Genomic DNA, 25,446 nt, shown 5'->3' with positions numbered 1-25,446 from the left:
TCATCAGATGGTAGGTCACATTGGAAGGGTTCGCAGGTAAGTGTAAAGCAGCTGGAGAACTAGCACCTCGAAGTCTGAGACCACGGTTCACAGCTGGAAAAATGGTTGCTTGCGTACTCAAGGTCTTGTTCACAAGTCAGGGAAGCAGGAGATTGAAATGGGCCACATGTGCAGTCATGTGGATGCTATACTGGTCAGTTGTGGTTTACCAGTCAATCAACATCCCCTCCCTGACCTATGGTACCAAGCTCTGGATAGTGACCAAAAGAATGAGACTGCGGATACAATTGGGCAAAAGAAGCGTTTAGATATAGGGTGAAAGGTTCAGTCATTCTGGGGGGACTCGGAGTAGAGCTGCTATTCCTCCACATCAAAAAGTGTGGTTCGTTCATCTGACTAGTATTGCTGCTGGGCACCTCTTGGATGAGATATTGTCCTACTGGGAGGAATGCTCAGGGTTAGACTCAGGACACGGTGGATAGATTATTACTCTTGGCTAGTTTGGGAATCCTAGGTGTTCCCCTGGAGGAGTTGCCTACGGAGAGGGAGGTCTGGTCCCCTGTGACCTGGCCCTGCATAACTGGCAGAAGCTGGATGGATGAATTGTTGGATGGATGGATGAAGGTACTTAGTTTTCCAGTAAGCACAGATTAAGGAATAGCTCAACATTTTGGAAAATGCATTTTTTTGCTTTGCACTCTTCTTTACAGCTTTCAGCTAATACCTTAGCATTAGGACTCCGGATACACAGGATAAACATTGGCCTGGCTCTGGCCAAATGTAATGAAATCCATCCAACGCTTTGAAAGAGGAATTAATACAGCATTTCATTTGTTCAATGTGAAAAAGGATTTAAGAGTAAAAGTGACTATTTGTGACCTACTGAAGTGGCACACTCAGTGTCCTGTGAAATCACACCTTTCTTTTACTTGAGGTTTTTGTTCGGATCAAGCAAACAGTAGAGGGCATATTCATAACTGAGTTTTTTAGGTTTTGGAGGTTAGAGGCTTGTTTAACCTTTGAAGGGAGAAAAGCTGTTTCAGCAGCCTTCCCAGTTATAGCTTCATTTTTAATGGACAAACCTGTGAGTGGTTTAAAAAATCTCGTGTAGCTCTCAGCATGACAGGACGTAAGTGTAAAAATCCTAAGATGTTCAGGTATTGCTTAAAGGTTCTGCAGATGGTAGACAACTACAGTTTGGCTCAGTTATGAAACCCAAGCCATGTTCAATTATACAAATTCAGCCAACTCTGAACTGTTAATAAATAAATTCCAAACAGGCTGAAACTCTCCCTGGCATGCTGATTATTAGAATACCATAGGCTGTTTGAATACTTTTGTTAGAAACTGTGGCATAACAACTTGTTATTTTCAGCATGGCAAAAGCCAAGGTCTTTCATTTCATAGGCCTAATAAATAAATATTCAAGATAAGTGGCAAGGTCGGCTTGTGAATTGAATTTGCAAATCTAAGATCTTTGAGAGCCAAGTCTCAAGTAGCTCTACGCTCACAGCCTGAAAATATCATCAAATATCACAAACAGCATCACTTCATATATGCGTTATCTCATCAGCTATCATCAGGCAGAATAACAGAACAAGCTGTGCTGCTGTTGGACTGAACTCTCATGTCTGCAGATCTTTGGTATGGACCTGCCAGGTGAAAACATGAATCACCGCTTCTTAAACTATTACCCTGCCTCACTCCCCAAGTCTCCCTGGGCAATTGCTGTAAATAACAATGTATTCTTAGTCAACTCGTCTGGAATGCATTTTCACTCAGTTTGTTATATAAGCGGCAGCTGGGAGCCTCTCAGTCTGGAGAGCCACAATCATGCCCCCAGCAGGCCAACTGAGTGTCACATAACTTAGATGGTTTGTTTACACATGAGGGAAGGTAAGGAGGCTTTATGTCTGGAGAGACAGTCTAGCCCAGTGAGTAGTGAGATATGCATATACAGCAAATACAGCAGAGACTGAAAGCTTGTGTAAAGCACTTTACAGAACAATGAGTGTTGCAGCTACACTCCACAACATTGTAATAAAATCCACTCACTGTAGAAAAGGAAACACAGCTAATACTTGAGAAAATGCAAAACTACAAATAAGCTGAAATATTTCAGTATTTGAACATGTACTTTAAGAACCTACTTGCTTTACTACACTGTATCGATCATATCATAGAATCCCTCATAAAAGCAGGTTAAACATTTCTGAAACACAGTGAAACCGGCTCATGGTTAGTTGACCAGAAGAGAAATGCACATGGTTAAGAGTCCACGACTGAGGTGACTGTAAGTGTGGGGTAAAGTTAATCTCCGGAGCCCTTTTAACAGACAGATACTGATATACTCTCTTTTCTAGTGCCAAGCCTTCCTTCCATATGTTCACCCATCCCTTCCATTATCCCTGACTGAAAGGTTCAGGAAAGTGTCTGCTGGATATAAAAGCATGAAGCTCTCCACACTTCAGTCTGCATGTTTAGACGTTTCGATTTTCATCTACAACTGCTATCTATATATTCGTCTTTCTGATAGGGTGGACGTTAAAGTCTGTGTATTCAACAGAGGTTAAAATGGTTACCAGAGCAGAATGGCATGGGGGCACTCCACATCCCATTGAGCTGACAAGTCCGGGATGATTCTCCTTTCAGCTGTCTTCCGCCCAGACAAGAATACCGAACCGTTGAACCAAATGTAAACTTATCTCCGCTCAGCACACCGTTTGGGGGAGAGCCGGGATGACCACAGTCTACAACTAGAGAGCCACAGAGGAGAGAAATGAAGAAAACAATGGATGGCTCGTTTTGACTCAGCAAAGCTCTGTGAGAGGAGGTGCAGCTACTTCTGTCAAGAACTAAGAACAGATTAAAAATATATGCAAGGATTAAGGATTAAAAAGCTGACATGACACTGCTTGCTAGGCTTTAAGGGAATCTTAAGAGTAACATATAAAAAGAAACAAAATGAAAAAAAAAATGCAAGAATCATTTCAATAAATTCCAAACCCAGTCTTGCTAAAATACTGTCTTTCCAAAAGATTGTGAGGAAGAGAGAACGATACTAACCTATGCATTCAGGTAGCGGTTTGTCCCATTGTCCAGTAGGTTGACAGGTCAGTACAGGTGATCCAAACAGGTAATACCCAGGATTGCAGTCATAGAAAACCACTGTGCCAAAGGTAAAGTTGCCATGCTCTATTTTGCTCTGCCGGATTGAGTTGGCTGGGATACCTGGATCAGAGCAGTTGACCACTATACACAGGGACACACGCAGAGACACACAAGCACAGACACAGAGACAGAAAAGCATGTGTTATTTGGCATGAACCAGAGAGGGCAATCTCTCTTCCCCCTCTTCATTTTCCCTATTTGGAAAGCGGTTTTGCAGAGTAGTATAAGGCAGACCAAGGAGGACATGGTGAAGAAGGAACAAAATATCAGACGTGGAGTTTAGGAGGGTTAATGCAGTAGATGCTAAGGGATGAAAGAGTGGTCAGGCAGGTTTGTCTGTAATGGATCCAGAACTCAAGCAGGGTTATGGCTTGTTATCAATGTGCTGCATTTTAATTTTACCCAATTCATTGGCACTTCATTCTGTAAACTGGGCAGAAGGCCGGTAGCTTGTGTACAAACTCGTGCGAGTGAAGCAATTTGAGTTGCTCTGACTGTTATTTGGACAATCAGGGTATGAGATTCATAGCTTACTGAAAAAAAGTTTTTATTCTTGAGACTGGAGCCATGAACAGGTTAGAAATATGTTGAGCTCTAAATCTACCTCGAAACTTCATCGAAATTAAGGGAAAAAAGATGTATTTTTATCAAGAAATTTAAGTTTTCTGTTACGATGGTAATAATAGAGGAGATTAAGCTGAACAAAGTTAGAGGTAGAGTTGAGGTGGATACAAATGATGGGGATAAATGAGGATGGTTGCTACTGGAGAAGGCACGAACTGTAAATAAAGAAAGAGACTAAGGTGGTATTAAAGGTTGGGGATAAATAAGGTTAGGGGTGAATACACTTAACTTTTCTCCCCACCTTTACACGTTGGGGGTGGGTGGCTCCATTGGCGGTTAGCCTGGCACTGAGCACGTGCAGGCCCCTCCATTTCATAACCCCGATTACAAACAAAGCTGACCACATCGTTGAGATTGAAGCCGTTTCCCACCGTGCGGCCATATATGGGGCTTCCTGGATGGCCGCAGCTGATCGCTAAGGGAAAAAGTGTAAGACAAGAACACATTTATTTGCATGCAGATTTGTTTCTACAGAGTGACACCATTCTGTTGTTTTTCATGTTGATGTGTAATCCCATGATAGGTTTTTTTCAATGAGATAATTAAATCCTTAAAAAAACATATGCTGAGATCTATGATTTGGTGTTATTTACTAAAATAGTTGAAATATTTAGTTTGTAGCAAGCAATTATTGAACAGAAGTAATCAGTGCATTTGCTTGGGACTGTCTTCACTCTTGATAAGCCACATTTAGTGTACTTACAGCTGTGCCAGTGACACCAATGACTGTTTTGTTAATTTTTCATCTTGTTAATTGAGTCATAGTATGCTATGAGAAAAGAAGGAGGCCGAGGACTAGTTAGTGTCAGAGCCACTGTCCACAATGAGATGACGGACATCAGCAAGATGGCCACAACCGACTGTATGCTTAGTGAATAGCTCAAGCAGCAGAAACCCAAGAAAGAGGAGGAAGGAGAAGAACCATCATGGAAGGACAGGCCCTGCATGGTATGTACCACAGGCAGATAGAGGAAGTGGCTGACATCTAGAAATTACACCAGTTTAGACAAAGCTGAACTGAAAGACAGCACAGAGGCACTAATTATGGCTGCACAGGAACATGCTGTAAGTTCAAGATCCATAGAGGCTGGGGTCTACCACACCAGGTAAGACCCCAGGTGCAGGCTGTGTAAAGACGCCCCTGAGACGATCTTGCACATAACAGCAGGGTGCAAGATGCTAGCAGGCAGGGCATACATGGAACACCATAACCAAGCAGCCGGCATAGTTTATAGCAACATCTGTGCTGAGTATGGCCTGGAAGTCCTTAAGTCAAAATGGGAGATGCCCCCCTAGGGTGACTGAGCTAATTTCCTGTGGGACTTCCAGATACAGCCAGATAAACTGGTGATGGCTAACCGACCAGACTTTGTAGTGATGGAAAGGCAGAGGAAGACGGCCGTAGTGACAGACGTAGTCATACTGAATGACAGCAACATCAGTAAGTAGGAACACCAAAAGCTGGAGAAGTACCAAAGGCTCAGAGAAGAGCTCGAGAAGATGTGGAGAGTGAAGGCACCAGTGGCCCCAGTGGTAATCGAAGCACTAGGTGCAGTGACTCCCAATCCCAATCCTGGGCCATTTGACCTCAGTACAGCACATGACAGAATGGGGCTAGGTTTCACAATGGGTTCACCCGAAACCTTGGCTGATTATGACCCACACCCGTTTTCACACCTTGGCTCGTGTGATTAGGTAGAGGATCAATTGGGAGTCCATGACACTCTTGGGGACACTCCCATAGGGCTTAAAATCTGGGACTCTCCACCAGTTGCTCTTAGAACTGAAAAAGCTTCTCGGATGAGAGATGAAAAGTCTTCAAGGAAACTTAAAGAAGTCCAGATGCTTTTCTTTCCAAGCTCCTTAGACTCTCTTAGGCAAACTTTCATCACTTTTTCAGAATGAGATCATTGCCCTTCTGAAAATTGAAGCTGTTGCTAACAGACTCTTTTCATATGATACTGGGTGGTGGATCAAAATTTGTTTTTCATTGTTCATAATTACATCAGTTTTGACAAGTTCTCAAACATCACTGAATAAAATACAGCCCCAAACCATGATATAGCCAGATAGCCGTAGATACTGCTGTGATTTTCCTGACCTACTCCATAAATACTGATGACGATTTAAACAAAAGTTTAAAATTTCTTTCTTCACCTTTTAACAAACAGCTACCCCACCCCCACCCCACCTGCCCAAAATCACCAACTGTCATCCAAAAATCATCAGACATAATGACAGGACTGAAAATGAGAAACTGAAAAAGAGAAACTTTGAAAGACTTTCACAAAGCCCGGAGCACTTTTGCTCTAGACTACTTCAAAAAGCTGAAAGAAACTCTGGCGCCTAGGAGATATGAGGAGTGGCTCAAGACCTCTGCACTTCCCAATTGTAGCTTACCCACTAATGTCATTCACATACATAACTTTATACTGCAAAACCATTTCGTACCACTTGTGTGTCATTCTCTTACTAAATTGCAAAAATCCAATCATGTAAAATGTACTTTTAGACATCAAAGCTACAGAAAGATATAATCTAAACCAGACATGAAGATCAGAAGATTTGTATTTCTGGCTCGAAAACCACATCAAGTGCAGATTTGGGCCAAATATGTATGCCTTTCCTACAGTCATTCATAAATATTTATGAAAATGTCAGATGACTGAGAAGGCAAAGCTGGGATCCTAATTTAGGGTCATTATTTTGGAGATATTAGGTCTCACCATCTTCTGTGTCAGAACTGAGTGTGCACTGTTTGCAATCGTGCATCATAATTCTTCTTCTTCATCCACTGAGCCTTCTCGGCGTTCATGTGATGTTTGCGTAAACAGGCACTTTAGTGTTACTGCCAGTCACTCTCTTATCTACCTCGCAAACTACAAACCTTTAAATTATTTGGAGAGGAGAGGAGTCTAACCAATGTAAAAGAAAAGGAGTTGGTGGTAAAACACGGTGAAGGAGAAAGTCAGGGAAAAGAGAGTAAGAGGACACTAAAGGATGAGAAAACAACAGGGAGAAAGAACAGCTAAGGTGAGGAGAGGAGAGCAGAGCAGAAATAATGAAGACAAGAGTAGACGAGAGAGGCAGGAGGCAAAGCACTTGATCAGGAAGAATCAGAAGTTTGTTTGCATGCCTAAGATACAAATTTATCTGACACCATCAGCATGCCCTGCAGCTACACACACACACACACACACACACACACACACACACACACACACACACACACACACACACACCATAGTCTCATTACCATTCTGTGTTTGTGTCTCTAAACAAGAGCCTCTCATCTCCATAATTACAGTATAATTTGGCTGTAAAATGATTTCCCTCAATAACTCCTGCATGAATAACCTCAATAAAAACAGCATAGCACTCCGAGATATGCAGAATGATACAGACACTATCTGGACCACATAGACACAGATGAACGCAAAGAAAAGCATATAATAAAGGCCCTATTTTGTACATTGTTTGTTGTTTTATGAGTAATAATGAAAAACAAATGCTCCGTCTACTCTCGAATCATCAACACTGTGACACCACCTCCGTTTTGTAAAGACTGTCTTAATTTAGGGAACAAATGGGCTGCCTCTTTCAGGAAAAGGTGCCCTTAATTGGCTTCATCATCACCACCTCAAATGTGCCCTGTGTGATGCCTAAAAACCTTCACTATGCTCACAGCAAGTAACCAATTTTAGATTTTCACAGTAGCCTGGGCAAGTTAGGCCACTCTGTTTTATTCTTAAACCCAACTACTTATCTCATTTAAGGCATACTAGCATTTTTAACCCTCTAGCCCGATAAGATTTCTGGTGAGAAGCCACAGTTACTCAAGTCTACTCTGTGAATACTTCGAATGAGGATAGCTCTCAAACAATATTTATGTACTGGCTGTAGTAAAAATAAAAGTAAGAAAAAAGTCCCAAATATCTATATTTCTTTTTAAAATTTGATCTTACTGACAAAAACTAGTAGCGACGTTGGTGGTGCATTCATACACAGTGTTAGAGGTAATGCCACTGCTGGTCATGATTACTGAAATATTCATTTTGCTTTTACGCCATCTTTAACTCAAACATGCATCTACTGTTTGAAACTACAGTACAGTTTCTTAACACTTAGAGTGTTAACTGTTAGCTGACAAATATACTGCTCAGATAAATTAAAAGAACACTTAGAAAACACATCAAATCTCAATGGGAAAAAAATAATGCTGGATATCTATACTGATATAGACTGGGTAATATCTGGGGGGGGGAAAGGATGCCACCTTGTTTGAAAGAAATGAAAATTATCAACCTACGAGGGGCTGAATTTAAAGACACCCCAAAAATTTAAGTCAAAAAATGATGTGAAGTTTATTAAAGCACCTACACTACAAACCCAGTGGTTTGTATGGGGCCCAAGTGCTTGAAGGCTTGCCCGACAATGTTGGGCCTCCTAATGAGATGATGGAAGGTGTCCTGGGGGATTTCCCCCGACATCAGCAGCGGGGCACCACTGAGCTCCTGGACAGTCTGAGGTACAACCTGGCACCTTCGGATGGACTGAAACATAATGTCCCAGAGATGTTGTGTTGAATTTAAGTAAGGCAAACATCCTCCAGGAACTGTTCACATAGTTCAAGAGGACATGCATTGTCGTGCACCAGGATGAGCCTGAGACGCACTCCACCAGCACAGTGTGTCTGAGGATTTCATCCCGACACTTATACCCGATACCTGGCAGTCAGGAAAGATAAAGGTCTGTGCATCCTTTCATAGACATGCCTCCCCATAACTGACCCACAACCAAATAGCATAATGTTCTCGAGGGCTTCTCCACACCCTTTCATGTCTGTCATATATGCTCAGGGTGAACCTGCTCTCATCTGTGAAAAGCACAACGTGCCAGGGGTAACTGCTAACTGGGCTCCATGGTGCCGGGCCTTGAGCACAGGGCCCACTAGAGGACATCGTTCTCTCAGACCACCCTTATGAAGTCTGTTTCTGACTGTTTGGTCAGTGACATCCACACCATTCAGTGGCCTCCACCTGTAAAACTATTCCTGTTTTGGGGGTTGTCTCATTGTTAACAAGCCCCTCTGCTACTTAACTGACCAGATCAATATCCCTGAAGTTTTACTGACTTCATTCTATATGCTGATTAAAAAATGTTCCTTTTATCTTTTTTTAGGATCTGAAGCTTTATAGAAAAAGACTCTCTCTGATAGTTGGGACAAAAGTGAGTTTAATCCTGTGCATAATGTTCTTCTTCATCTTTCCCACTGAACAAAACCTACAGTTGTTTTCAGCATTAAGGCTTCACTTAATGCTGAAAACCATATAGCCATACGTAGCCATGTCGCTACATGTCTGCTCTGCTGCTTTAAGGGCAAATTTAAAGAGCTTAAATTTTAGGTAATTGTGTTTCATCTGAAAACAAAGAAAAAGATCTCAAACTATATTTCAAAAAAGGAAAAGTCTGATGCGACCAAATTCCACTTACTTAAAATTTGAATGATTTACTTGGTGATCTGGATATCGCCGTATTGGGATTGCTCCCACATCATCATAACTAATGTTAACTAATACTTCAGGTCCTTAACTGCAACTCTTCAGCTTCCCTTTTATGCTGTCATAAGTTTGCAGCTCAGAAGAATAACACTGAAAAACTATGATGATGAGATATGTTTGCCTTCAGTGCTTTCTGAAAAGATTTTAAACAGATGGAGAATTTTGTTCATTTTGGGTGTTTTTAACCAGGAGTACTGACATTACCCCCAAACAGTGAAGTGTATGTAAGTAAGTTTATGTTTCATATCTAATTCTTATAAGATCTGTATGACAAAAATCCAAAATTGGGTTGTCTGAGTATAAAATTCCACATGGTGATCCGGCTGTTAGCACTGTTGCCTCACAACAAGAGAGTCCTGAGTCTGAATACACCATGTGGTCAGGGTCTTTCTGTGCGGAAATGCATGTTCTCCCAATGTCTGCGTAGGTACAAGCAGTGGGGTTAAGATAGGTGTGAATCTGAGTGCAAATGGTTGTCTGGACTGGAAACCTCTCCAGGGTACAGTAGGTACAATTATAATAATGAAAAGGAGATCATCATGATATAAAATTATGTCATCAGTAGTTTTTACTTTCACATGGGACACATCCCCATAAAAATCCCGTGTTTGCTTCCCTTTTGGACTACCTTGCCTGACTTCTTAAAACCAGTCTTTTCCAGTCAGTTTCACAGAATCGCTAAGGTATGACATCAAAATTCAGCAGTTGCACTGATGACCCAAGAAAAATATCAATCATAATCTAGAAACAGATAGATCATTCATCACATTTACCAAGACAATTTGCATGTTTTGCTTTGGCGTTCTACTGCAACACCTTACAAATGTTGTCTCACATAGAAGATCTTAATTTGTCAAACATGAGGCCTTTTTCATTGGTATGCCTCCAAAGTGATTTCTAAGATGTATGATATTGATTCTTCAACTCCACAGGCAAGCAAAACATCCAAAATTTAAATGAACTGCTGAGCTCTTTATCAAACCCTTCCTCCAAATTGCCTCTATTTGACTTCATTTTTTTTTGTTATCTGTAGTAGCAAACAGCCAAATTCGTCATAATTTTCCTGATCATGCCTCGGTGCTAAAAAAAAAAAGGTTTTTATAAGGAGTTAAAGTAATAACCACGGTAACCACTATAGATGTTAGTGGTTACCTTGGTGTATTGTGTGACAAATACGTGTCAGAATCTTTTTCAGAGGTGAGCTCATGTGTTTTCTTACGTATGCAGATGGGTAGCTGTCCAGACCACTGGTTGTCTTGGAGACAGATACGGACTGATGAGCCTATTAGTCGGAACCCAGGGAGACACTGATAAACGACCGTATCACGGTAACCAAAGTTTTCCCCGATAACCTGGCCATTCACAATGCCTTCTGGGATTCCACAGTGACCAGCTGCAAGAGAGAGATTGTGGGAGGGGTCAGACTGCACACACTAAAACAACTTCATTCATTTGCACTTTTAGTATCTAAAATTTGATTCCTGGTTGTCAACGTTTCCACAAATGTGTCTTTTGTCTTTTATTGCATTGTATTTACTTATTGTTGTTGTGAGCAGGTGCTATAGTGGGTGGCTGTTCGGCAGATATTCACATAGTTAAAAATTTAATATACCCGTTTTATTTCATCCATAAAATGTCTCTTGGGGTTATATAACAGCTTGGCTTAAGGGCTTGCACACCGAATCAGTTTCATTGTGTGATTCTAAGCAAACACAGCAAATTGGATCAGTTTCTGCGCTACGATCAAGGCTCAGCTGCTCTGTTCCCACTTCAACATTTTCACAACTGTATTACTGCCCTTTCTAACACTTTCAGTGTTCAAATGAAGGCATCTTTGTGCTTTTAAACAATCAAACTTGGTAAAAACGTAACAAGCGGCGTGTGGGGCCCTCTTTTCTCCTTGATCAGATTCATTCACAGAGGTCTGATTGATGCACGGAGCTACCCCAAAATGCTTTAAAAGGCGTTCCACAAAGTTAAAAGAGAATGTGTATTTTCTGCTCTCAGGGATTTTGAATTGAGTATTGATTTTGTTCTTTACAGTAGATAAAACCTGCACCGTGTCCCTGGTGTCAGCAAATGCCAACGATTTAAACACAGCCAGGGAAGTGGAACAGAGGAGAAATGAACGGGCTGCCTGATAATAACTTGCCATTTCAAATTCTGTTTGAGGTGTAGATTACAGAGGTTAAAGGGCACTATTCAAGCGGGTTACACGTTTTACTTTCCTGACTATGTTGCTGAAAACTGTGTGTTGGCAAATAGGAAATCAGTTTAAATTTACAAACAAAATTACAAAGTTAGAGCAGACAGAAATCATTTCATTTCAAGTAATGTATCACACAACAACACACCTAAAAAAGAAAGCAGCTTAAATGTGGGGGTTTTTTTTGGTGTGGGGGGGATTATGGGAAGGAAATAAAGTTCACATTTTTTGCTTTTTAGCCTTAACTACTAAAAATGGCATAAATAACTACAGTTGTGCATTTTTAATTTGCAAAATATGCACAGTGAAGGCAAATCAAGGCTAATAAGAAAAGTCATTGAAGGAAAATGCTGTTTATAGCACTTTTCAGGACTTGGTTTATTTATTTCTTGACAGAATCATGCCTCCTCATCAGTTTAGGTTAAGTTTCATTGAACCATTCCTTTATAAATTGCATCTCATATCCCCCCTCAGCCTGTGAAGTATTCTGGGAAGCGCTGCCTCTACTGAGGTTTCACGAAGAAGTGACAACATCGTGTGGTAACATCTGTTACCTCTGGCTGGCACGCTGACAGAAGAAAGCTGCGGGGTTGGCTTTTTTTCTCTGGATTATATAAAAAGAGAAAATTCAAAATGAATTTATAGTGACTGCACAGCAGCAGCTTGCTCCTGATAGTTTTGCCTGTGTGGTGGACCAGGTCAGAGAGAAGCAGCTGTGCAGCCACACATGAGGAGGAAGGCACATACCTACAGTCGATACCTGCTCTCATTAGATTGACTTGAAAAATCACATCTTTGCAGCTCCGTCTCTACTGGAGGTGTTTCATTGTGTGTGCGAGTATGTAGGTAGTGTATTCTGTAAGCCCAAGGCTGAATATTAGTGTCTAGATATACAGGGTGGGCCATTTATATGAATACACTGTAATAACATGGGAATGGTTGGTGATATTAAAGTCCTGTTTGTGGCACATTAGTATATGTGAGGGGCAAACTCCTCAAGATGGGTGGTGACCATGGTGGCCATTTAGAAGTCGGCCATCTTGGATACAACTTTTGTTTTTTCAATAGGAAGAGGGCCATGTGACACATCAAACTTATTGGTAATGTCACAAGAAAAACAATGGTGTGCTTGGTTTCAACGTAACTTTATTCTTTCATGAGTTATTTACAAGTTTCTCTTTGTTCACAGCCATTGACATGTCGAAGAGGTTAACACGTGAGGAGCGGATCGAAATTGTGTTGATATCTGGTGAACGCAGTAACCGGGTCATTGCAGCAGATTTCAATGCAAGACACCCTACGAGACCACCCATCTCCCATGCTACAGTTAGCAAACTGCTTGCTAAGTTTCGTGAAACTGGTTCAGTGTTGGATTTGCCAAAATGTGGACGCAAGAAAACTGTCACTAATGAAGAAACATCAGTGGCTGTCCTAGCTTCATTCAGCAAGAGCCCACAGCGTAGCACTCGCCGCATGTCACTGGAGAGTGGCATTAGTCGAACATCCCTTCGGCGGATATTAGCTACTCACAAATGGCACCCTTACAAACTCCAGCTACTGCAGCATCTCAACGAGGATGACCCAGATCGGCGCACAGAATTTGCAGAATGGGCAAAACAAAAATTGGAACAGGACCCTCAGTTCACGCAGAAGATTTTGTTCAGTGATGAGGCAAACTTTTATGTGAATGGTGAAGTTAACAAACAAAACCACCGCTATTGGTCTGACACTAACCCACATTGGATGGATCCCTCCAAGACTGTTGGAACAACAAAAGTGATGGTTTGGTGTGGTATATGGGGTACAACGATAGTGGGTCCATTCTTCATCAATGGAAACCTCAAGGCCACTGGATATTTGAAATTGCTACATGATGATGTGTTTCCCTCTTTATGCACTGAAGCTGGCACGTTCCCTGAGTTTTGTGCAGCACCTGAAACTACGGATACTGGATGCCTGTGCTGGCATTTCTCCTGCGGTGTTGCTATCAGTGTGTGAAGAGTGGGAGAAGAGGGTTGCATTGACAATCCAACACAATGGGCAGCACATTGAACACATTTTATAAGTGGTCAGAAACTTGTAAATAACTCATGAAAGAATAAAGTTACGTTGAAACCAAGCACACCATTGTTTTTCTTGTGACATTACCAATAAGTTTGATGTGTCACATGGCCCTCTTCCTATTGAGAAAAACAAAAGTTGTATCCAAGATGGCCGACTTCTAAATGGCCACCATGGTCACCACCCATCTTGAGGAGTTTGCCCCCTCACATATACTAATGTGCCACAAACAGGACTTTAATATCACCAACCATTCCCATGTTATTACGGTGTATCCATATAAATGGCCCACCCTGTACTATAATTTATATTATAGTATATCTTTCAGCACACTCCTGGAGCTGTTGGTACATACCTAAACATCGTGTTTCAGTTCCACTCCAAAGCCCAGATGACAGGCACTCTCTGACAGCTGACCCCACCAGCATGAAGCCAGCATCGCAGGTAAAAATGGCTGTAGCACCGAATGTTGTCTGAGTACCAATCTTCTTTCCATTGGGTGGGGATGGCAGCTCACCGCAGGAGATAACTGAAACACACGGTCAGGCACAAGCAATTTAAAAGCAGTTGTGCACCAGTTTAGCACCAAGTTAATTTGTGTAGCTGCTAGAGCTCATTGGCTTCAGTGAGAAATGCTACCAATGCTGGCAAGCTGTTTATCAGGTAAATTTGGTGCCAATAGTGTTTTTCTCTCTTCTTTTTTTTTTTCCTTTTCGTCCTCACACATCGAAAGGCCTGGCAAGGAAAATAATAGCAAATCTCAGAATGTCACAGAATTCTTTAAAGGAAAATGACATTGACTCAAAATGTCACAGAATCCCCACAGAAGAAATAATAGATCATATTCAGTTTAGAAATGTCACTGTGACTCTTCTGAGTTAGATAACAAATTCAAAGCATACAAGTTTTCTTTGTAAATAACCGTCGTCACATTAGTAGAAATAAGACATTAAAATATATTTTAAATCCATTTAAACTTTGTAAAACGGCTTTGTTCCTGGCAGAAATTTTGAACAAAATCGTCAAAACAAGTGTGAATGTGAGTGAATGAATAGTGGTATTGTAAAGCGCTTTGGGTGCCTTGAAAAACGCTATATAAATCCAATCCATTATTATTATTATTATACCTCTTCTTGTTTGAATTCAGGTGTTTTCAGACCCATTGCTACAGGTCAGTTTGTGAAATTTCTTCCCTCCTTGATTATCTTTGTCGCTTACCCTGACAGTGCGGCCTTTCATTCCTCCAGCTCCAAACTCCGTTGGATAAGCACTCGATGTGGGCGGGGCCTAGCCTGTAGTATCCCGGATCACAGGTGAACACAATACGTGTCTTGTATTCGTAGTGTGACCCATTGACAATCCTCCAGCGGCCATGCTCTAGAGAGAACGACCCGATGCTGGGACATACTACCACTGCAGAGTCAGACAGTATGAAGAGGAAAATAAACCATCATGAAATCTGAATAAAGAACACATATTTTCTGTCGGTTTGCTATATTCATATATGCTTCCATTTGCGATGTTACTCAGATTTGGCATTCATTTTGTTGATATTCTGCCGGTACGTGGGTGTTACTAACCAGAACATCGCGGCATCTTGTTGTGGTTGCTCCATGTTCCATCAGGCTGACAGATGGCTGACGTCAGTTCTTTACTGGAGAGTCTGTACCCATCGTTACAAAAATAGGAAACTCTTGTTCCGACGGAGTAGTCAGATGTTAAAACGCCGCCGTTTATAGGAGCCTTGGGTACCCCGCATGAGACAGCTAAGGGAGGATGGATGCACACTTGTAAGATGACAACAAGCACACAGGCACAGAAAAACTCAAATGCACAGTTATGCCTGTCATATAGGCAGGTTTGATGTCTACCTTTGAAATGTTTATTCAGAATCAAAAACCAGCAAATGTTTTGTATATCTGTAAATCAGCTCCAAGATGTACTTTTATTAAGTTATTAAAGTAAAAATAAAAAATAATAATCTAATTAATTTTCACCAAACATCCATCTTGCAGAACTTTCCATATCGTGGCTTTAAATACACCGTTTTGTAGAGCACTGTGATATTACTCAGATTCCACAATATGCTATACATCCTTCATTTGACTCTCTATTGATGGCAGCTTTGAGCTGTGCCTTCCAATTATTGTTTGAAGCATGATGATATTGTCTACAATATAGCTGGAAACAAAGATGGCACCAATTTTTAGATATGGTTTAGTAAATTCTGAGAATACAAACAAAAACGAGGGAAAAAGAAAGTAAAAAAACAAAAATGATTAGCTGCAATTACAAGTTGTCTTCTACATGTATAACTTATAGATGTAGAAGACAACTTTTTAAAAACATCTTTAAAAGGTTTCCCTTTTTATTAAATTAAAATGAAAAAAAAAAACCCCACTGCTATTATATTTACTTGGTCAGTCTATCAATCTCTAAATAACAACAAATTAAAGGGTTTGTGATTTTGTGTTGAGATGTGACACCTAAGCTATATCTGTTTATCCATGTCCATACAAAATTGGAAACTGTGCAAGTGCAATAGCTGTGTTTCAGTGTAATATGTATGTATTAGAGATGGCACGATACCACTTTTTTATGTCCGATACCGATATCATAAATTTGGATATCTGCCGATACCGATATGAATCCGATATAGTGTGTTTTTAATCAATAAAACTGTTTTTTAAATATCTTGCTGCATTTTGTATAAGTTCATACTCAAGTTTAAATAAACAACAACACTAAAGCTATTCTGTTATACCTGTATGTAAAAAATACAACAAAATATTTCATAGTTCAGCAATACTGATCAATCTAATAAACTTAAACCTACTCCATCCTCCCTATTCTGGTATTTTAAAGAGTACTGAAATATTAAGCAACCTAACTAATAGGGTTGCAAACTCCCAGCAAAAAAAAAAAAATAGGAAAACCACCCTCATGATGCTTAATTGACATAATCAACTTTAATTTGATGCAGTGTGAAAAAAATGCACAGAAATCAATTATTTTTCAAGAATAATTAAATAGATTCAACATCTTTCTTCAACAGAATTGCAGACTGCACAGATGGTACCTTCCCAAAGGAAAAAGTACTATAGCTTACTAGGGTATATTAGACTTAATAGTTACTATATACAGTAATGGACTTCTATATTTCATCAGATTAAAACTTTGGGTGTAAGATTCAGATAATTATTTATTAAAAGCTAGACATTTTAAATGAGAATAAGAAAGAAAAGTATGTCTTTGTGCCCCCTTTTCCCTGTTCATGCCCTATCGGCCCCCCTGGCTAAACTTTGCTAGATCCGCCCCTGCACAGTTACCAGCCGTCAGCTACGTAGAAAAAGATCCTGGTGTAGAAAGTAATATTAAATAAATTCTAACAACAGCTTATCAAGCTTAAACGTGCTGCTGTTGTTCAGCCGCTGGTTTCCTCTTTCTGGTGCAAAGTGGGCCAAAAACAAAGACGGACTCGCGACAGAAAAGCCGATCAGCTGATCGTTGATCAGTTTCACGATTGAAGTAGCAACAGGAGAGGGAGGGAGAGAGAAGAGGCACTCGCTCCATATATCGGTTGTTAACCTTAATATGGAAATGCTTTACAAACATTCAGAGATGAACTTTTACACTTGCTTTACTTCTCTCTTCTATCACGTGAGCACACTGCTCCAACGTGCTACGGTTATGAGCCGAGTTACGCCATGTCGCAAGTTTTGTGAGGTGCTTTTTTGATATTTAATGGATCGAATTACATTTTTTATTTCTCTCCGATATCCGATCCAGTAATTTACGTCAGTATCAGACCAATACCGATACGTAATATCGGAACGGTCCATCTCTAGTATGGATCAGAGTCAAAACAAATAGTCTATTTCAGGATTTTTGCATTATTTTTGAGTATCCATTTCATTTCATTCAATGGAATTTACTAATGCTTTTATTCCAGATACTAAATTCTTCAGCACAGTTGTATCATTTCTGCGCACTTTCCTCACAGAGACAAACACACCTTGGCACGCAGGTACAGGAGAATCCCACGCATGGTAGCCAAGTGATGTGCGGCGGCAGGTTGCTGTGGCGTTGCCTATGAGACGGTATCCACGGTCGCAAGCCCACCTCACCACGCTGTTAACGTGACCGCCGCTCTGTGAGGAGATGGAGCCGTGGAGCGGGGAGTCTGGGGTGGAGCAGTACAGAGCTGCAGTGGAAAAAAGCACATTTGAAAAACAAGGATTTGAAATTGCTACAGACCGGGAGGGTTACTGTCATCAACAAAGAAACTTGCACAATAAACACAAAAGAGGTAAAGCTCATTTCAGTAGATAGTGCTGCACTATATCTGCATGCAGGTATGCACCATTATAAAGGTTAGCAGTAATAATAGATTCACTAGCAGAGATTCTCACATGTCTGCTATTATGAAATTACAAAGGTTGAGATAATTTCCTGAAACTTGCATTGATGTGAGTCACTACTTATTTATAATACAACAGGATGTCGAGCAAAAGAAGACTAATGGACTTTGATTTTTCCAAAATGATCATGTACAAGACGTGCTTTGTGATTTGAAGAGCTCGATGCTTTTCCTCAATGAGCCATGAATTAGAGAAAGGAGTCTAATTAAAGATATTGATGGTCATGTTCCTAACAGGTCTCATACCTTTCCAGGCGATCTTAAAAGAAAGTTTTTCACCCAATTAGGAGCCATGTGACAACTATATGAATGTCAATTATAATTACACATAGTCGCTCTTGGCAGAGCCCTCTCACTGAACAACCAGCGAGTGGAGTTACAACGGACATGAGACATTACTGGACACACCACCCGCAAAGTCATTGATTGCTATAGGTAGCTTTATTAAATATTCTTAATAAAGGGAAACATTAATCCTCTACGACAGACAATAATGGCATCTGGAGGGACTCATGCTGCAACTGCCAAAAACCTGTCAATTTTAAGTGGACCTATTAGGCTCATTTCCACCTCCACTTTCAGTAAGTATCTTTATATGTGTTACACTTTTTACTGAATATATTGATAATGATCACAACTGACACACACACACACACACACACACACACACACACACACACACACACACACACACACACACACACACACACACACACACACCACACACACACACAACAACACACACACACACACTATTTTGGTTTATTATATCAATATTACCCAGACCTTGGTCCACAGTGCATGGTCTGTAATTCTCCAAACTGGGCAAGAACCCCACAACAACATCTTAACTTGTCTTATGTATTAGTGATAAGCCTGTTTTGTCCCTCTAGTATGCTACTGCCCCAGTATCTGTGTGGTTGGGTTTTGAACCAAAATAGTCTGAGACCACTTAAGAGTCGTGAGGGTTTTTTGTTCACCCCTTTTTTCTTGGGGTAGAATCAGTGCCAAGGACATTTTGTACAGTTTTGTACAGTGATTTCTAAGTAAGCATGTCTGACACCGTTTATTTCTAAAAGCACTGAAAGTTTAATCAGCATATAGCAAAGCAGCCAGTTGACAATATCTCATCAGATGGTTCTTCCCCTGTACTAGTTTTAAGATTGATGGCATTAAACTGCTGATTTTAATCTCACATGGATGTTTTTTATAATGACAATAATATGTTGAGAAAATTTTACTTTACTACCTGACAAGAGGACTAAATTTTCTCATTGTAATTAAAATTTCATCACATTATGTTTTCTCAAAGGAGGAAGTACACTCACCGTCATGCACTGGCTTGATTTTCCAAGTTAAAAACATAGCCGAAGTTGAACCCCGGTATTAGTAGGCTTACAGCATATGTTTAACATTTCTTGCAGATGCTCACATTAATCACCGCCACCAAAGAAGGTTACCGAGTGTGAGCGCGTTTAGCTTTTTTTTCCTGTTATTTTTCAGCGCATAATTCATCATACAGTGCAGTGGTGTTTCAAAGGTTAAAGAAACAACCTCCTGGCTAGAGTATATGGAGTGAATAAGCAAACTAAACTGGTAAAATTGTCTCCTCCCCTTTAACTGTCAAAAATGTCCTTGAATAAGGCACTCAAGCCTCATTACCCAACAGTCTAAAGCTACTCAGCAGGCCCAGGTGCGAGATTGCCTAAATGCAAAGCTTGCTGTAAAACAGCATCTGTGCTCATCAAGATGTCTTCACACAGATAAAACTTAAGAACTAACCTATAACGCATTTCAGTAAAGTGCTTTAGGAGGCAGACAGAAGTTTGCTAGAAACATATGTTAAAGATAGAGAAATAAGGTACAGCGAGATATTGTGATTTTTTTTTTCACGAACTTTCTTCCCATAAGCTCTCAAACTTTCACATCTTTAAATATTTATTGTGCAAATTAAATGGTACAAACAGCTCCTTCTGTCTGCCTCTGTCTGCTGTTGTCCTTATTTTCATGCATTATATTAAAAGTAGTAGTAAAATAAAGTTGGGATACATACTTTGGTACTCACCAACATAGCGAATTTTGAAGCCTTTCTTGTTTGTGCCATGGTCTGAAGACCAGCGGACTAGGAACTGGTGTCCAGAGGTTGTGAGGTTAAAGGGTGTTGGCAGGTCACCACTAAGTGTCGCCAAGGTGGGGCTGTTGGATGTGGGACCTGACAGGGATTAAGATAAAGTGAAAGAGATGGAATAATGGAGAGAGAGACAGGGAAAGAAAGACAGTAATAATAGAAGGAATGAGACATGAGAATACAGTGACATTTGGTTTAATACAGCGGTGTGTATTCTTTCAAAAATGTGTCTATGAGTGTGATGTGTGGCTCTCTGATGTTGAAATCTGCGTTCCTTTTTGTGTTTTTTACCATCAAAAATCTCCAACACGTCAAACTCTCTCTCGGTGTGAAAACTTTCAAAGGTTATTGTGACATTGTATCCTTTCTCCACTGTAACACTCCACGAACACATTTGGAGGTTAGGGTAGCTTTCTGGCCAGCCAGGGCTTAAGATGACACCTGAGGAGTCGTATCGCACATCATGTGCAGGGCACTGAACTGTAAGTAAAAAATAAATAGCAAAGCCAATTGTTATATTGAATGACTATACAGCTTGATGGGTTTTTTTGACGGTGTCAAGCTGAAAATAGTAACTTAAACTGGTTTTGTACTGGCATCCACTGACCTTGGCATGTTGGGGGTGGTGAATCCATCTGCAGCCTCTCTCCTAAGCGACAGGTAAGAATTTCACTGCCAACCAATGAAAATCCAGGATGGCATCTGTACCTGATGATGTCGCCTGGAGACACAAAATCAGTGTGTCTATAGAAAACAGAGCTGGTGCTAGCATAGCTTAGAGTGGTAAACTCTTAGTACATTTGAGTGCTTGATTTCAACACATTTCCAAGAAAGTCTTTACATTACAGCCTATGTACTCTAATGACTTTAGAATTAAACGTTTCAATAGAAAGCATCTTATCAACTTGTTGAGATGATGAATTGTTATAAATTGCTACAAATTTAACTCATACAAACTTCAGCTTGATGATTGGCAATAAAAACATGAAATATTATCACATGCCAGGAGCAATTTTTACTCGAGCCACATCTTCAGTACAGGACTTTTATTTGTATACACAGTACACCCATGCTCCACTTTATTGGTTATAATATGTTATTACTGAATGTGACCTTGTTTTGTCTTCAGAACCTTCTTAACTCTTCGTGGTATAGACTCAACAAGGTGCTGGAAACATCCCCCAGAGAGTTTGCTCCACACTGACATGATAGCATCAAACTGTTGCTGCAGATTTGTCAGTTGGGCCTCCATTGTTGTTCCAGCACATTCCAAATGGGCTCTACGGGATAGAGTTCTGATGACTGTGGAGGCCATTTGAGTACAGTGAACCCATTGTCATATTCAAAAAACCCGTTTGAGATGATCTGAGATTTGTGATCCAAGAAACCATCACCAACAGCATTACAACACCAGCACCAGCTTAAATCACTGAATGAAGGCAGGGTGGATCCATGTTTTTATTTTGTTTATGTCAAATTTTTTACCCTATTCTGAATATTGCAGCAAAAACATCAGATCAGATGACATTTTTCCAATCTACTATTGTACAATTTGAGTGAGCTTGTGTGAACTGTAGCCTCAGTTTGCTGTTCCTAGCTGTCAAAAGTGGCACCTGGTATCATCTTTTACTGTTGTATCCCATCTGCTTCAAGGTTTAATGTGTTGTGTGACATGTTCTTGTGGATACCTTGGTAGTAAAGAGCAGTTATTTGAGTTACTGTTGTTTTCTTATCAATTTGAAGCAGTCTGGCCATCCTTCTTCACTGACCTCTGGCATCATCAAAGCCTTGTCACGAAGCAAACCGCTCCTCACTGGATATTTTCTCTAGACCCTACATATGGTTGTATTGGAAAATCTGCCATCCTGATGCTTAGTTTAAAGTCCAGCAGCTTGTCCTAATACCTCAATACCTAAATGCATTCAGTTATTGCCAGTTATGTGACTGGCAAATTAGATATTTGTCTTAATGCACAACTGAACAGGTGTACCTAATGAAGAGGCCAGTGAGTGTATATGATTGGATTGGTGCGTGTCTTAAACCAATAAAAAATGAATTACAGAATATATATACACAATATAACAGCAATCATCCTTGATTTAAGTCTTCATTCGTGTTATCGTGTGCTTTTTATCCATCAAAGTGACACATCTGTGAGCAATGGCAGGCAGACAGACAGCTCACCTATCTCAAGCTCGCCATCCTCCATCAGCATGTCAGCACTGGGAACTTCTGGAGGAGGCTGGCAAACCCTTAATTGGTAGGCTGGGAGATACAGAAACGGAGAGGAGACAGAAAAAGGAACAATGTATAAAAAATGTGTTCAAGGATCCCGTGTTAAAATTTAAATGTAATTTTTTTCCAAGTGCAATGAAAGGACAGAATAGTGTGACATTCAATCTTGGTCGCATCGGTTTAACTGAACTTTTTAAGTTCAAATGGTGGGCAAAGTATGGAATCAAGAACAGATCAGCTACACAGACACAGCACTGTCTTGAATCATAAAGAGGAACTAACTTCACAGCCACTGAGCTGAAGGCTGTAATCAATATTACTGCATGACTGTAGATCACTTGCTAACAGAGAGAGAGAGAGAAAGAGTGAAAAGAGAGAGCGAGTTAGAGAATAGAGGCAGACACAGACAGGAAAAAGGGAGGACAAGAAGCGAGCGAAGGAGAGAGGGCTAAGGGCTGTAAGTCAAGATGAAATTGACTATGAAAATGAGACCTGCCAATAGCTTCTGATGCTCTAATGCATATCAAAGCCCTGTGGTCTATGAGTGCGCGCCAGGATGTGTGAAAATGTTTGAGCAAGTGCATGTCTATGTTTGTGTGTGCAGCAAGCTCTGTGCTTCTACGCGCGATGAAAGGATCACTGTTAGCAGTCATCGATTTCGCTTAGCTCTGAGACCAGTTTTATAGCTACTTCCACATGCGTGTCACATACACTGGCTCTCTCAGCCTCGTGTTCATGATGCTATTCACCCGTGCGTGGCCCTCGTCTGTGTATGGAAGCTCCACACCTTTGAATTCAACCACTCCACTGAGTTGACTGATGAAAATGAAGAATAACAAGTATGTAATCCCGCCAACGATGGGAGCGCTGAAGTAGATGAATATTCTCAAACGGTGGCTTGATCCTTCTTTTGGCGCTTATTTGGCATTTCAAACTAAATTTTCTCTTTAGTAGCTGTCTCAGATTCAAACTAGGGCATTCTGAATTTCTTTACAGGTCACTGAAGGACACTCAAAAGAAAACTTAAGAACAATACTTTATAGTGACAAGTTTCTGCTTAAGAAAACGTCAGTGCAGCGAATCATGAAAGGTTCCCATTCTTCTGGTAATTATTATGCAACAATTTAAGTTCTGTACGGATGATCAAATAGGCTGCTCTGCTCTCATCTTTCTTTCATTCTCGCTGTCTTTCTTGTTTTCTTCTAATATTGTCTCGAAAAGAGACGCGACCAAATAATGCTAACTACTACTGCCATACATGTCACCCCCTTTCCATTTTATCCATCTTCCCTGTCACTTTTTGCTGTTCATCGTCCAATAAAGCAGAAATTGAAAGTAAACTTGAATCCATCAGATGGTGCTGTTCCTGTGTGAGTGTGACAACTGACAGTTAAAACCTGCCAACAAAAATTCATTAACAATGTGTCATCTGTCTGAAAAAGGGAAGCCTGTTCAAAAACAACTTGACATATTTTCACTAAAGAGCACTGAACAGAAACTTTTGAGAAGTAGGAAACAGGCTTGGGGGGAAAAATAAAGAGGCGTGGGTACATCTGTGAGAGAGAATGCGGGAGAACCAATGAGAAACTGTGTTGTGACGGATGAAACGAGTGCAAAAAAGTGACTCATTTGAAGCTGTCAAATTTTTCAGGAACCAAAACTATCCTGACATAAAAAAAAACAAGCAGCCATCTTTACAGTGTAGTGACGTTCTTGTTATTCCAAAATATTAGGTTTTATTTTGAAAAATAGCATCATCTTCAGCTTGATGACAATTCATTATGACGGCTGTCAAGAGCTCATGAGGTTCTTTAAACATTATTTTGTCATCTTTAAAAAAGCCTGTCATCTTTTAGTTAAAGTAAAACCATTGTGGAATTAACTTTTGTGTCATAATGACACATACCAGAAACATTAGTCAGTAAAAATATAGATTCACCCATTAAATGAAATTTAAAAAGACAATAGATGATAATTAAATGTAATATAAAAAAAAAGAGTTTTGCATTTCCCTGCTTCTCAACATTTTGATGATTTCTTATGTACTTTAATGTACAGTATGCTATGTGTAGGAATCTTTAGATGAATGGAGTGGTTTTCACCATAAGCAGTATTTGAAAACAAAAAGAAATACAGAGGCACCGAAGGACCACAGCACAGATTAAGGTGAGATGAAAACCTAAATGGCACAGACAGTCCAGGAATGGAGAAAGAGCAGCTAAGGACCAGGACAAATACTCCAAAAGTCTGTGAAGGGAAAATGACTGTTTTTTTTTTAAAAGTGTAAGACAGATAGAAAACACTTCTTTCTACTAACAGGGTGCAAAAGACAAACACTCAATAGCTGATTTTTGTGAACCAATGCAACACACATTTTTATGAGTAAATTGCAGGTTTGCTGCTTACTTTGTTTTTTTTTTCTACTGTATGAGATAAAGAGATAAAGCTATCAACGTGCTTTTTAATCTGACAGCGTCTAAGAAGACAGGAAACCATCCTTTAATTGGAAGTTTAACAAAAACAAGATTAATGAGCTTTTCAGTTGCTAAAAAAGTTCCATCCCTTGCAGTGCTACCTTTAGTAGAACCACAGTAAACAGCATCAAACAAACAAGCCTATTAGGCTACATTAAACCTCTACTAAGCAATCTTATTCCTGTATTAAGATTAGCACTACTTTATTAGACATTTATTAGTTAATGGTGCATTTATTAATATCTGCATCACACACACATATATACTTATATATATATATCTATATATATATATCTATATATCTATATATCTATATATCTATATCTATATATATCTATATCTATATCTATCTATATATATCTATATCTATATATATCTATATATATCTATATCTATATATATCTATATCTATATATATCTATATCTATATATATCTATATATATCTATATCTATATATATCTATATATATCTATATCTATATATATCTATATATATCTATATCTATATATATATATCTATATATATATATATATATCTATCTATATCTATCTATCTATATCTATCT

At 39.8% G+C, this 25,446-nt stretch overlaps 1 protein-coding gene across 7 annotated transcripts in view; it reads right to left on the bottom strand.

Moving 5' to 3' along the window:
• csmd3b (CUB and Sushi multiple domains 3b) overlaps window positions 1-25,446 on the bottom strand; it is a 395,380-nt gene that overhangs the window by 21,592 nt on the left and 348,342 nt on the right. For 3 of the 7 annotated variants that reach the window (XM_014332163.2, XM_014332166.2, XM_014332167.2), the window contains 12 exons: window positions 22,356-22,436; window positions 20,779-20,892; window positions 20,463-20,651; window positions 20,097-20,255; window positions 17,639-17,827; window positions 15,204-15,389; window positions 14,842-15,036; window positions 13,979-14,152; window positions 10,576-10,749; window positions 4,025-4,210; window positions 3,067-3,252; window positions 2,583-2,756 (listed from right to left, as the gene is read on the bottom strand). In XM_014332163.2, the coding sequence (XP_014187649.1) occupies window positions 2,583-2,756; window positions 3,067-3,252; window positions 4,025-4,210; window positions 10,576-10,749; window positions 13,979-14,152; window positions 14,842-15,036; window positions 15,204-15,389; window positions 17,639-17,827; window positions 20,097-20,255; window positions 20,463-20,651; window positions 20,779-20,892; window positions 22,356-22,436 (2,007 nt within the window). The remainder of the gene's footprint in view (window positions 1-2,582; window positions 2,757-3,066; window positions 3,253-4,024; window positions 4,211-10,575; window positions 10,750-13,978; window positions 14,153-14,841; window positions 15,037-15,203; window positions 15,390-17,638; window positions 17,828-20,096; window positions 20,256-20,462; window positions 20,652-20,778; window positions 20,893-22,355; window positions 22,437-25,446) is intronic. The other 4 variants (XM_042218901.1, XM_005917576.2, XM_014332164.2 and 1 more) reach the window with 3 other exon arrangements.

This window comes from Haplochromis burtoni, unplaced genomic scaffold (genome assembly GCF_018398535.1).
Source record: "Haplochromis burtoni strain Fernald_Lab_line unplaced genomic scaffold, NCSU_Asbu1 Contig_25, whole genome shotgun sequence".
NCBI classification, from domain to species: domain Eukaryota; kingdom Metazoa; phylum Chordata; class Actinopteri; order Cichliformes; family Cichlidae; genus Haplochromis; species Haplochromis burtoni.
The sequence above is the reverse complement of the archived record's forward strand: the minus strand, read 5'-3'. Positions and strand labels throughout refer to the sequence as shown.